We start from the raw sequence: 14,860 nt of genomic DNA, 5'->3' as shown, positions 1-14,860 counted from the left end.
AGAGTGTGACCTCAGTCCTGTTTGGAGCATGCCAGGTATCTGCATCGTAGCAAACATGGATGTCTGCACTATTTGCTTCGAAACCTCATCTAAAACTGAGCAAATGGATTTCATTTGTCCACAGTGAGAAAGGAAAGCACTGTGGAAATGGTGCATTTAAAAAAACAAAGGTGTCATGTATGTGGTTTTCTGTGTGCTCTTCTGGGTGAAAAGGCATTTCATGGATAGCCTTCAAATACCCAGGTAAAAGTAAATTTCATCCATCGTGCAGTATTTCTCATGAGAAAAGGTGCTGTCTCTTTCCTCTCCCACTTTGGTCCCTGGGAAATTCTAGTAGAAGGCAATGTTAAAATCTTACAAACATGTGGGGAAAACCATGCTTGGTACTTTATAAGGAATTAATGGCTCTTGATTTTTCAAAATATAAAGCATGTTTTGGTTCCCAGCAAAATCCTGTAGTGTATGTTTGGAAAAAGGAACTATTGTGTTTCTAAAATGACGTCTCGTAAATTGAATATTCCACTTACCCTTTTTCACCACTCTTGGTATTTCTGGGTGGTGGTGTTGTTGTTGACGTTTTAACAAGTGGTTCTTATTTGGTGTATTTTTTTTAAGAATTAGGAAGAGTCGTCAATCGCTAAACTGGAAATTGAAATCTGAGGTTGCTGGGTTTGTTACAGATGCCTACGCAGTGACAGCCCCAGGCCTGCATGTGCGTGAGAGTGTGTTTGTGTGTGTGCCTGCGTGTTTTTAAATAAAAAGGAAAGCAGAGGTTTGCTCATTTGTTTGCCTATTGTGAAGCTGTCCTGCACCTTTCTACTCCTTTGTACTGGGGTGAAGGCTGCTGAATGGAGGCCTTGTGCCATTTGTTGATTTTAAACCTCACTGTTAATCCACAGGAACCTGCTGGTGTGCGCAGCAGGAGAGCTGTGTGACAAGTGGAAATCTGGGCGGGGGGAGCACGGGGGGTCACAGGGGATAATAATCATTCAGCCATCAGCCTTTGTCACCCTTAAGCCTAATTGTTACCCTCTGCTGGTAACCACATTGAAGTGCTGGCCTTTTAAGTGTTTCTTGATTTTACTTGGCACAGGCTTAGGGATAGGACCATTTATTGCTGGGTTTACATCGTAACAAGTTTGCTGGCATTTGCTTGATTAGTCCCGTTGATTTTTCCTCCTTCTCTGCCTTGGGAGAGTCCAAAGTGAAGGAAGGAGCTTTATGGAAATGGTATGGTTGTTAACTGATTTCCCCATCAGGAGCACAGCTAAGAAACAGAGACAGAGAGCTTTCCTGCTCTACAAGCCAGCTGCTTCCTGGAGTTCCTGCATGAGCAGTAACTGTTGGATGAGGACACGGGGCTGTCAGAAAACAGCCCTTCATTAGCAGCAGTGAGGTGGTGCTTGGGCTGCGGTGGGGTGGGACAGAGGACAGCTTCCCCTGACTGCTCACACCAGGAGCCCCTGTGCCTCAGGTATGTGTCAAAGCTGGAGGTGTGAGGGTGGCTGAAGCAAATTGCAGTGGTAGTAAACTTGGGAGGGGGAGAGGACAATGAAACAATTTTAAAACAAAGAAAAAATCCTTTAAGGTGAGATATCTTTTCTAGCAGTTGGGAACTGGTTCTTCAACTTTCCCTGCCAGTTACACATGCTGAAGTCAGGGTTGCACTTTCTGTTGTTTTTCTTGAAGGCTGTAGTGTAGAAGCTGCTATAATAGCTAAAATTAAGCCTCTATCCAGGGCTTTGGAATGGGCAAGTATCTGTATGAGTGAATGACGCTTGTATTGTGGGGGTGGGGAGGACACAGATTGTTTTGTTGCTCCCCCCGCCCCTGCGTGTGTTGGGTGTTGTGTTTGGCCCTTACCTAAGACTGCTTGGGCTTGTATAGGGAGGAAAATCCTCAGGTTGCTGGTGAAGGCTTTGGAGCTACTCTTGATCAAATACACTTCTAACCTGTCAGAGGCAACATGCCTCCAGCAGCTGCAGCAGCTGCATTGTGTGCTATGACTTGATAGCCAGCGTTTGAAAGTTGTGCCAGTTGTAGTGATGGTAAATCCAGGGTTGTTACAGGAGTCTGATTACACAGCATGATTACTAGCTTGTTTTCCAAGTCTAGTCTTCCACCTGGCTCAGTACTTCATCAAAATGCTTGAGAATACATCTCAGAGTAAGATGAATGCTTTGACCACTTCATACTTGCTAGTCTTTTATAGTAAAAGGTGATAGTATATTTAGTAGGGGTTTTTTTGTGTGTTTCCCCATGTTCAAGTGCTGTGATTTCCTGCCACTTGTTGGCACGTTGCTTTGTTCCATGGATTTTTTTATGAACAGTGCAGGTCATAGTGGTACCTGTGTGGGCTTCATACAACAGTCAAGAAGGTTTAACTAGTAAAAACTTCTGATAAAAAAGTAAATTTATCAGCACTCAGCTGTTGTGTTTTCACCCTTCTGTGAATTTAATTGTAATTACTGAGTCAGGTTAATAATTCTGTTACAACTGTTGTTGCAGGACATGTCTCAGGAAGGCTATGGAACCAGATCTCAACCCCCTATGGCCCCAGGAAAGCCTAACCATGAAGACTTGAATCTAATCCAGCAAGAAAGACCATCGAGCTTACCAGTAAGAAATGTTTGTTTCACTATTTTAAAACAAAAGCACTTTAGATGGCATTTAATTGCATCTAGGATGAGTCGATGAGAAGTACTGAAAGACAAAATACTAAACAAGGTTTATCACAACTGTTTTTAAAAATACAAGAACAATCGCCTAGTGTATGGATGGACTTTGCTTAGGCTTGTTCTGGTTCCAGATAGCAGTATTTATGCACATGCATGTTTTGTACTTGCGCACATATGTCTTTGCATAGTGAAAATTGATGTTTTCCATACTTGGACCAAACAATCTGGTGAGGAAGAGGCTTTTTTCTGTGCCCTTTTCAAAGGATTTCTCTAGTTTCTGGTTTAGAATTCTGCCACCAGGACCCTGAGTATCAGTAATGAGTTTGACATGTTAATTCTGCTAGTGCTTTATTACTACAATTGTAGAAGTGGGAATGATAGTGATACTTGGGCAGGGTTGATCTTTTGGTTAGGATATTATTTTGGAATAACATTTTTTAGTTTTTCTGAGCTGTATGCATTCTGCTGTGGGGGAAACTCCGCAAATTATTATACCTCACAAAGACACTGTAGCTACTTGCATGTTTTAAGGTCTTATTTCACAATCATGGATGAAATACTCCTTAGCCTTGTCTCTGCATGCCCCTCATGGTTTGAGAATTTTCTTATTGGTAGTAAACCAGCATGAATTTAAACCAACTTCAGCATGGACAAGCTCTTTTCACTTGTGCTGTATGATAGGACATGGGGCAATGGACTCAAGAAGTTCCACCTTAACATGAGGAAGAACAACTTTACTGTGAGGGTTACAGAGCACTGGAACAGGCTCCCCAGAAAGGTTGTGGAGTCTCATTCTCTGGAGACTTTCAAGACTGGTTGGATGTCTTTCTGAGTGATCTGCCCTAGTTGTGTGTGGTTTTTTGGTCCTGCTCTGCCAGGGGGATTGGACTTGATGATCTTTGGAGGTCCCTTCTAACCCCTAATATTCTGTGATTCTGTGATGTTCAGCTTAAATGACGAAAACTTTTTATAAACTGTGTGACCTTCTGGCTTGGAATAATGTATCATAAACATATAGGGTATTTGTTGAAGTTCACTGGGTATCAATTAATTTGCAGTTAGTTGAGGGATTGCTGTGAAAACTTTGCCTTATCCAGACATAAAGTGTGTTTTTGAAACCTGGTAGTACATTATATATTTTACCTCTGGCACATGGCACTATTGTCAATCCCTAAAAACAGGGCAATAAACATCTTCACAGCATTTTAAAGTTATATCTTTAGCACGAAGGAGAGCATATGTGCCACAAATTCTTCACATGATGTTTCAGGCAGGCATGTCTCAGGAGAAGCTGTGGAAGCAGGTGTGAGAAGAAATACTCATTTGCTTTGAACCTAGTATTAATTTCTGAGTTTTTCAGAAACCTGTTTTAAAAAGACTTTCTCTGAACAGGTCTCAAAAATAAATATTGGCAATTATCTTAAAAATAATGGCTGTTGTGGACCTTGAACTGTTTTGGCAACAACTATCTACTTCAAAAAGCAGTGAAATTAAAAATAACTTTTTACGTCCCAGTGTTTCATGAACAGTTGAGAGAAGCAAAGCTATTTATCAGCTGATGTTCTACAAATTTGCCTGTGTTTTTTCTTAATAAATTGTCCTACTTTTAATCCATGCTCTGTCCTACCTCCATCATCATGGTATCTAAGCAGAGTATTGGGTATTATCCCTGTCCCTGAGTGTTTGGTATATTTAGTAGCTCATTATTATTATGAGTAAGGTGGTAGTATTAACAGTGAACGTTAACCATTTTGGCCACGTTGCTTAAACTCCAGGTTGGTCCTAAATGCTGTTACTGAGACACTTCATATACTCAAAACCCCTGCAGTTTGCATCTGGAGGGCAATAGGAGGTATTAGCATTTTGTATCTTGTTTTGGTTTGGGTTTCTTTTTGGTGGAAGTCTTTTTGTGGTTTTATTTTTCAAATTTAAAAACAACTGCTACCCTTAATATATGAGACAAGACTTTTTTTTGGTAGTGTGAGCAAACTCCCCATCATCTTAAATCCAACAAAAATTTTAGAAATTAGGAACAATCCATACCTTCAAAGAATGGTAAATATGATAAATGCTTTAATATAACTCTACTTTGTGTTTGGATGGCTTGATGGTACGAACATGGTGTTTTGGATCCTGGAGCAAGACAGTTCTGTATTCAGTTTGGACTGCTTATGAAAACCCAGATCACTGTCCTTTGTTTAGTATTCCTAGTTAGTGTCATTTTTTAATACTAAATATGGCTGCTTAAGCTTGTTTTGAAGATAATGCAGTTCTTCAGGGTAGTAGTCAGTAAATCGTCTTTGTACAGTGAAGCTTGAAATTATAGTGGTGTTATGCTTTTAATAAAATTTGGTTATGTTTTGTTTCATGTTATTCTGGTATTTAGACAATTTGCCCGTTATCTTTTTATTTCTTAAGGGCATTGTGTAAAATCACAGCAGCTACATAGCAAGCTTTATACAAGTGCCTAAAAACAACAAAAGAGATGTAATGCTAAATGGTGAATGGTGTTCTCTGATGTGGCTTTGAAAGAAGAGTTTCCCTTTGATGGACTTTTAAGAGGAGCTGGCCACTTTCTGCAGCACTGAATGCTGGCCTGTGTCATCCTTTGGGGGAGTTTTTTCAGCGGGTTTGTGTCATAGTAAGTGCAGCTAAACAGCTCAATAGTTGTTCCGTTTCCTTCACACATTGTATATAGAAGTCCTGGCATGAATGTTCCCATAAAGTTCAAAGTGGACAAATTTGTAATGTGGGTTGGTAACAAATGGCTGCAAACAAAATATGGCTTTATTAGCTACTTCTAATGGCCTGTCAGATTCTATACAATGCTTGCTTTCCTTCTCCTAACTGCTCTGATATCTGAAGGGTTTGACCTGTGGGTCTCTGACCATGTGGAGTCACTGAGAGCCCAAATGAAAAGTTGCACAGAATATTGCTCCGAGCACTTTTGTAGGGGTCACAATTAGAAGGAAATCTCAAGCTTTTGAGAAAGCATGGGAGTTAGGTACTCTGTGAAGGAAAGGAAGTAATAAACAGAAACTGTTACCTATTAGAGTGGAGGAATAAAAGGGGAGAGACCTGAACAAAATTGTTTGGAGAACAGCTACTACAGAATATATTTCTCGAGACCTAAGGGGTAGTAGCAAAATACGCATTTGCTGCTATTGTGAGAAAGCTAGAGCAGACTTAAACAGGAAAAAGCTTCCAAATGATATATCTGTGAATTGCAGTAAAGGAGCTTGTGTCAGCAGTAAGCTGTGTGTGTCTGTGAAGACTAATCCTTTATTTTGTCTTTAGTGAGTAATTTTGTACATGTTTACGTAGGACTGTGTTGATAGAATGAAGAGCAGGAAACAGAAATTAGGTTTTTTATTGGCATGAGTACCTAAGTAATTTCAGATAGGCATTGGTGGCTTTGCTGTTACTTTGTTTTGGTTTACTAAGGTCCTTTTTTTGTCCAGTGTCAGATGTGCTTATTTGGGGTATGAGGTCAAATGGCCTACTCCAGGTTGTCAAGCTTTTGAAACACGGGTTTCTGCTAGTTTTTTTCTTGTTGTGACCTACAGGTGAAGTTCTGCAGCTTCTTGAGCTGTTTTAAGGCAGAGTGGTTGCAGTCCTGCCGTGTGCCCCACAGCATGCTGCCTGTGCTGTCCCATCTGTTCCATGGTCACTCCTGGGACTGGCCAGTCAGTGGATTTGACTTGGGGAGTTGCACCAGTTGAGAAATAATCACTCTGTTTCTGGGTTAGTTTTTTACTGAATCGCTGTGTAGCTGTGTGGGCTTCTCTCAGCAGAGGAGATGGGAATGAGAAGCTGTTACAGGAAAGTGGACAATGAGGACTGCAGCAGCTTTGATTTTAGCCACATCCTAAAAGACTATATGATCTTGCTGGAAGATGCTGTTACCCGGTCATGGGCATGGTGGCATAGCAGATCCCAGTGTTCAGTGAGGCCCTGCAGCAGCCACAGAGCCCCAGACAGACAGAAGACAGTTCACTTCTTTTTGTAAGGTAAGTTTTCTGCCAGTTTACATCCCTGAGCTGCTTAATGTAGTCAGTGAGTGCAAGCCCAGAAGCGTGAGCATGGATGGCTGGAGGCCATGGGGAAAGTGGGCTTGTGATGGCCCTCAGCTGCATCAGTGTGAACTTTAGAGACATCATGGCTTCAGTTTTATAACTTATCTCAGGTGCACCTTGTCATGCAGTGTTTTAAGGGTAAGGTTCTACCTGGACTTGAGGGGAGCCGTGCTTTACTAGGTCACTCAGAATTCTGAGTTCATGGAATTATTGTATGACATCACTTATTGATGGGTCTTTTCATGGAGGCAGAGCAGTTTCTGTGCAAACCAAAATAGCAGCCAGCAATGGAGGAAGAATGCTGCTTGTGCAATGCAGTGACCTGAGAAGTTTGGCTGTGATTCTGTGACATCTGTACTTCTGTGAGCTTCAATGTCAGGTAGGTCTGAAATAATACATACTGTTTGTTGCTTGAATGGATAAATGTTTTTAAGATGGCAGTTGCCTTGATTCATTATGCTTGGTACTGTGGAAAACAGTACATCAGCAATCCCTTCCTGATTTTATTTACTACTTCACAGTTCTGTTCTACCTGATTTCAGTGAGCCTCTAAAGGATGTTTCGAGTGCTGGACAGTCATTGCCCTTTTGCATTGTAGAATGGGGGTACTAAATTAGATTTCAGAGGACCTCTCAAGAACTATGAGTGAACTACATTAAAGACTAGCTATACTTATTCATGGAAGAACATAATCTCAGAGGCATCTTGATAGGTGCAGGCTGTGAGGAAAATATATGGGGTGGTTTGGGAATCCACATTCCCTGTCTCACTTAGAGTATGAAGTAGCTCGGAAAGTCATCTGGAGTAAGAGCATTCCCTGAACAAATGCCTCAGATGGCTGAAGTCTTAATAGACCAGGAAAACAGTTTCCAGCATTATTTGAGAAACTGCGGTTGCGAGTTAACAGGAGATACCTCTTCTTTTCTTAGAGGTTAAACTACTGGAATGAGGGACTCTGGTGACATTTATACAAAGCTTAGTCCAGTAAGCCCTAATCATGATCAGGGTTGTGGGCACTACTCTAATGTAAATACTAATTACCACTGTAGCCCCTCCAGTAAGTACAAATAAGTATTAAAGGAGAGGTGGTGCAGGAAAGTAGGCAAATTAGAAAGCCAGGTATGTTTTTAAGTGATATTTTCAAAATCCAGAATATTGTTGCTGCTTTGAGAAAGACTGAGGGGGAAAAAAGAGAACTGTAAATGGATTCTTGGTAATTGTTGGGAGGCAATGCCATTGCCAATTGATAGTTGCATGTGTAGATTGCATGATAGCAATTCTGTCCTGTAGTTACTCACTTCTATTCATGTCTCCATCTGAAAATAACTGTTTGGGAGCATGTTAAACCATGAACAAGAAGGAAATGTATGTAATACTTGTGAATTAAATTTTCCATTGTTTTTACATCAAGTAGGATAAGACTAGTATGCCTCTTTCCCACTTTCTTTTTTCTGCAGTGTTGTAAAATAACTGAATTATCTTGTTTTCCTTTGTTTGGGTCAAGAAATTTTAGCTGAAAATTGTTACTCTGTGAAAGAAGATTATTGACTCAACAAGCCTTCAATTTTCAGTGAATAACACTCCCACCCTCTAGCTTCAGGAACATGTGGTGCATGCATTCTATTTTAAAGTGCAGACTGTAATTTAAAACTGAGGCAGTTTGATGCCCCACTGAACTTTGTTTAAGCCTGGAATAAAAGGAAAAAAGCTTCAAGTTGCAAAGAAGTGACTAAGCTTTCTCAAAGGTTTTTCTTAGCTGTTACGCACAGAGTTGGAAAAAGTTGCTGTTTTTTCCAAGTAATTTTAATTCAAGTGCAGTTGCCACTTTTATTTTTCTCCTTCTTACCATTCCATGTAATAAACCTCGAGGTAGAACAAGTTTCGCACAACACATAGATATAGAGATAACAAGTATATGTATTTCAGTGTGTTTCTGAGGTGTGAAACCTGCTCTGTTGTTTATGCTGGTGTGCATACAGGCTCTGGATGTGGCCTCTTGTTTGTGTCCTGGTGTTGGTCAGAACAGTGGGTCAAATCCAGAGCAAGCCACTGCAGCACCACTGACATGGGTGATGTTACTGGGGGGATGAACTCGCACTTTGTGTATGTCATTGAAAAGTCTGGCCCATTCAGCGTCATGAATGTTTTACATTATACTTCAGTAAAATTCAGACTTTGTGTAGGTGGTCAAACTGATTCATTGTCTGAGAGTCAACTAGTACATTGGGCTTAAGTCCCATTTTTGGAAAAAAGTGTGATTAAAGTGGTGCAGAGCAGCCCCAGACATATGTCATCCTTGTAGGGTTAAACCGAAATATTGAAACCAAGATTGTTGATTCTTGAATTAAGTATTCTTGCTATCAAAATCAAAATTTGCAATGGGAACAGAAGGTCCTGTTACTATTAATTTGTTTTGTGCTTTACAGGATTACTTGTTTTTGCTTAATAGATTGATCATATTTATTTAAAAAACAGTGTTAGGTTGTTATTGAAGCATTAAATCTAATTTCAGTAATTACTGTAAAAAAAGATACTTGGCTATTCCATCACTTTTTCCACTTTTAAAATACTTTATGACATTTACAGTATCCCTGTAAAAACAAAGCTACTAATTTAAGATCTAAGAATATTTACAAATGTAAAAAGAAATATTTAGTCTGACCTCTACATGAAACTTGCATGGGAAGCCTGCTAAGGGATTATAGATCCCAGTAGTGGTTAAGGTTGCAAAAGCTTGAATTTAAATAGGCCAATATTGTCCTAAGTGGAATGTTAAATTATTAGTAGCTTTTCTCCTGCAACGTTTTTTGAAGCCGTGAGAAGCAGTGGCAGTGTACTACAGGACATTTAATCCACACCAATACCAGGACACTACTAGTGTTGATTAAAGAATTCAAGAACCAAGATTCAATTTGGGTCGTTGAAGCTCCCCCTCCCCCAGAGGCTGCTGGCCCCATAGCTGGGGTGACTGAACTGCACTTGTGGCAGCCCCTGAACTGCCAGAGTTTGCAGCTTGAGAGGCAAACCTCCAAAGTTCCTTTAATACTCAATTCTGTGAACTGTAGGAGCATGGGTGGCTCAGGTGTACCTGCCTGCAGGTAGCAGGTTTTCAGATTGTATTTTCATGGGGTATCCATAATTGTTGGGGATTTTATGTAACTGTGCTAGCTGTCCTTTTAATCTGCCTAAATTTCAAAGTCAGTGCCTTTAGGTTCTGCATTTGGGAATCTAATAGTAGAGTGTTGGGTTTTTTGGGGAGGGATTATTTTTGGTTTTTGAACATTTTACACAGTGTATAGACATAGTGTATATAAAAGCACGTATGTTTTATCTGCTTGGCTATTTGTAAATTTTGAGTAGATAGTGTGCTATAAATTCCAAAGCTTAATGTATTCACTGGTGCATGTCTTTGTTCATGCTTGTGTGCACATTGGGATTACGACACAGAAAGTAAGACAAAAGAGTATTACTCACTTTAATACCATTTCAGGAAGTACCTGAGACACTGCAAATGTTTTTTCTTTCTTTTATTTTTACCACAAGTATTCCTGAAAGATAGGAATATATATTTCTTTTCCAGAATGACTCCTGTACTTGTGCTTGCCAGCTGTTGTGAAGTGTGGTGCCAGCTTCATAACCTTGACTAAACACAGGAACTCATTCTGACCAGCAGCATCTGAAGCCTAGCAGTAGATGCCTTTGCTTTTTCTTTTACCATTCATTCCTGTTTGCAGTGGGAACATGTTGGCTTCTGGTGCTGTTGTTGCAGGTTTCATGTGTGTGGGGAGAAAATTACAAGCTTTTGATGTGACCCTCACTTCTGAATGGTCCTGGTCAACTTGATGTTTCTGTGTAAGATGTTTGTTCAGTCATGGTCAGCAGTGTTAAGATTAGGCCAGGTTTCATTGTGCTTTGTCTGTCTGTTTATGGTGTATCCATAATAGCTGGGCGTTTGGGGTACCCTTGTAGCCGACGGGGGAAAGGTGTGTAATGTATTACTTCTTTTGTAGTATTTTTGCTTTATTTTTTTGAGGTTCAACACAGGCTTTTAAATTTCTCTTGAAACCTAGTGTTTTACAATGAGTAGGCCTCTGAAACCTTCCTGCCTTTGCTGGAACTGTACATCTTAGATTCACTATGAAGTCTTCCCTAGAAGACAGCGATTCATGGCAGCTTTTCATAAAATCTGTGCTATATTGTGTTGTATGTGAGAAGTGCTTCTGAAGTGTGTTACATGTTAATAGGTTTCCATTATCAATTTCCCTTAAAAAAAATTGTATATACACGCATAATAAATCAGGGGGGTTTCTGCATTTGCCTGTGGAAGGCTACTATACTTTAACTTGCTGTATCAGTTTTCCTTAGCATCATGCAGATTATTCTATGCCATTTCCCACACAATTTGAAATGCAGTTCTGCTCTCAAACAACTTTATAAAGAGGGTCCTGTTTGAATCAACAATGTAATTTGGGGGGAGAGAGGGGTGTGTCTGTGTGTATGTAAATCATGATACTGTTTTGAAATCAAGATAGAAAAGCTGGTAAGATCAGGAAAAGGCTACCTTCAGTTTCTAGTTTTCAGGCTTTTGATCTCTCTCCTTCCATGCATACAATTACAGATGACCCTTTTAATCATCTCAACCTGTGAAATGAGTCTTACTGTGTTAAATTAGAATTAGGACCTGAATTTTGAGGTATATTTGAATAATTGCATTAGTATAGGAAAATATGCCATTCTGGACCATTTATTTCACATAATAGTTAAGTGGCATGAATTTACAGCTGAATGTGTGATGTTGGTTTTGTGGTTTTTTCCCTCTTCAAGGCAGAAATTAACTTAATAGTTTATCTTCCACCATACTATTGTAATTATCATTTTGGAAAGTAATATAAAGATAAGCATACATGAGAGTTTGTGTTTATATATTTGGATGTAGTAATACATGATGCAGCAGTAGCTTTAGTAAGGTCCACAGCAGTGGATCTAGTTAAGAGAACAAAGCTTGTTTCATGCCGTAGCATAAAATGTAGACTCATATGCACATTTGTACTATCATAGATGATTCATTTTGCCAATGCATTTTGCACAAAAAGTGGTGAAAGAAATCTAAAATGTTATTGATCTTGTTTCTTAAACTGCAAACTGTACAATGGCCAGTGTTCATTTTTGAAAAGTATGTAAATAAAGGACCTGGAAGTAATCTGAGATATTTAGAGTCACTTTTAAAAATAAAAATAACTTATCAAGATTATGTAAGTAAATAAAATGGTGTATGGCTTAAGTATAGCTATTGGCCCTAGTAAGCTAATTCATTATGGCATAGGATAAAATGTAATGTAAACAGTTGTCTTTTTATTTCAGACTTCTGTAGTGAACTGAAAGTCTTACCAGTTTTTTGTATGGTACTGCTGTGAAGATGGAAGAAAAACTCCAGATTATCTCTCTCCCTTATTTAATTTACAGACCATGTCAAGGTTTTAATAATAGAGCTTAATATAAGCTTGATAAAAACCTAATTATTTCCATCCTGTTTATTGTATCATTAGATGCCTATATGAAAGTAGGAGAAAAGTGAAGTTGCTTAGTGCAATTCTTCAAGATTTATTGAAACTAGGCTGTGAAATTTTAGAATCTGTGCTTGTTTTGTTGGGGTTTGTTTGATTGTTTTTTAATAAGTAACATGTCATAGTTATAGCTTCATTTGGATTCTCTCATAGTCCATTTTCTCTCCATCTCCATTCCTTTCCTTTGTTTAGCTTGTGTCTTTAAAGAAGACTTAGCAAGACCGTATAAACGCAACACTGGTGTTTTTAAATGACTGCTGATTCTTCCTGTAGGCTTGTTAGACATTTTGTCTCATCAGAGTAACACCCTTTTCGTTCCTATTCTGAGGTATGACGAAGTACAGGAATTTTTTTGGCTCTGGAAGTCTTTGGCAGCTTCCGGCCAGAGGGTTGTTCCAGTGCTTAGACCACAGCTCAGCATGAGAGAGGGGGCCATTTGGGCTACCTACTGAGTTGTCTTTCTTCTCTGCAAACATAAGTTAGATACCAGATCCTGTGAAATGCTGAGAAATTCTCCCCTGCACATAGCTCTTTAATTTTTGCTGGCTAGAACGAGATTTGCAGTGCCTGCTTTTTAACGCCTGTATTCACTGTAGTACAGGTCAGATTGAAGTCAATCCTGTAAAACCTTTATTTTTGCCAGAAAAACAAACTTTCCCCTCCTCTTTTGATAACTTTGATCACTTGACCTCCATTTCCATGGAAATGAGATCAGAGGGCTATAGTCAGCTAGCCATGCAGGCGGAGAACTACCTTTATGTCACAGTATGCACTGAAACTACAGATTTGAAGAGTAATTAAAGGACTTACAGACTTGACACATTTTTTTCTCCACCACCCACATCCATTAAAAATGTAACTTGGAAACAGAACATGTGATCAGCTATGCCAAGGGCTTTGTGTTTTTTGTTTTGTTTTGTTTTAAGTTTATTTAAAAGGAGAAAAAAAAAAAAGGCAACACAAACCCCAACCTTCTTACTTAGTCTTTAACTTTTAAAATTATTACTTCCCCAGCAATCTTAAGACATTCTGTATACCATCATAGAATGGTTTGGGTTGGAAGGGACCTTGAAGATCATATAGTTCCACCCCCACTGCCATGGACAGGGACACTTTCCACTAGACTAGGTTGCTCAAGGCCTTTCTATGTGCGTTTGAATTTCCCAGACTCCTAATTCAAGCGTGCTTAAGTTAGTCAGTAATGGACTGGATTTTGTAGCCCACAAGACTCATATTCATGATTAAACAAGTGCAGATCAAACAGCTGATTCTCCTCCAAGTTCAGTCTGAGGTTATTGGTTCAGGGTCATGCACAGAGGATCTGGCTTGTGCCTGTATGTACCTCCCAGCCTTATCAGGGTGAGTGACAAAACCTCACAGCATGTGCTGGCCCATGTTGCACCTTAAAGTGAAAGAACATGGTTCAGGGACACGGTGTGGTAGCCTGTGCTGCTGCTTGCCTGGGAGCCCAGCTGGCTAAAGGACTGATATGTGCTTTGGTGGTGTGTTGATGTTTGCTGGTGAACTGGTATGCTTTGTGCTGTTGTGTTTGGGGTTAGGTCTCTGAACACTTCGGAGCTGTCAGCTGGGAAGGTGTTGAGGATAGGAAAGCTCATGGTGCTTCATGACCTGGCAAAAGGGAACCAGTGTCTCAGTTTCTGCAGAACAGGGTTAGTTTTTCTTCAGACCTAGGCAGTAAACAAGGTGTGGATGTAATGCCATTTTGATTATATGTATGTCTCTGTATATGTTAACGTTAAAAAAAAACAAAACTTCAAGGTGTTGGATTATTCAAGGATATGTCGTTTCTGCAGCTCCTTTGTGCCCTTTCTAAGGGGTTTGCAGTGTAACCCAACTTTATTAAGCCAAAAGGGAGTATATTGCTGTTCACTTGGTTTCAGCACATGGCTGCGCTGCTGTGAGGAACACGGCACCTGGAAGAACTGCCCTCCCTCCCAAAGAGTCGGTGAAGCAGATTGAAAGAACAAGATGCATCTGAGCTGGAATTCCTGGTTTCCTGAGCAGCACACTGTGCCATTGCTAGACTACAAGGCCTGCTCTATAGATTGATTTCTAAGCAGTTATTTTTGTCATGCTTAGTAAGAGCATATTGATGAGACAACAGTGTGTAAGCTAAGTTAATGCCTATTTTTTTCTTTAGTACTCTGAATTGCTGGTATTCACGTAGTGACAAAACTTAGTGGGCTTTCTCCTTCCCTGCGGGAGTTTTCTCCACTGAACCAACCTTGCCAGCATCCCCATCCTTTTTCATGTAGGACGAAAAAGCGAAAACGACTTTTGTTGCTGTCGGGATGACGCTACAAAAGCCAAAAGCGTGTTGACTGAGCAAGGTTGAGAGAGGTTCTCCCTCCTCCTGCCGCCAGCCCGCTCGGTGCGGCTCCTGCCCACGGCAGCGGTGGCAGCTCTACCGGGGCGTGCTCGGCGAGGCCCCGGGACTGGGCGGAGGGGCAGGGAAAGGCGGCAGGAGCCCTTCCCGCGGGCACCGGGCCCGAGGCGGGCGAGCCAGGCCCCGTGCTCTGCG

General features: G+C 40.3%; 1 protein-coding gene across 1 annotated transcript in view; it reads left to right on the top strand.

Annotated features, from left to right (window-relative positions):
• ARID1B (AT rich interactive domain 1B (SWI1-like)) overlaps positions 1-14,860 on the top strand; it is a 304,313-nt gene that overhangs the window by 66,399 nt on the left and 223,054 nt on the right. The window contains 1 exon segment of the mRNA XM_009997342.1: positions 2,509-2,619. Coding sequence (XP_009995644.1) covers positions 2,509-2,619 — 111 coding nt within the window.

The sequence above is a fragment of the Chaetura pelagica genome, unplaced genomic scaffold (genome assembly GCF_000747805.2).
Source record: "Chaetura pelagica isolate M959 unplaced genomic scaffold, ChaPel_1.0 scaffold315, whole genome shotgun sequence".
In the NCBI taxonomy this organism is placed as follows: Eukaryota; Metazoa; Chordata; class Aves; order Apodiformes; family Apodidae; genus Chaetura; species Chaetura pelagica.
Note: the sequence above shows the minus strand (reverse complement) of the source record. Positions and strands in the feature narration are given on the sequence as shown.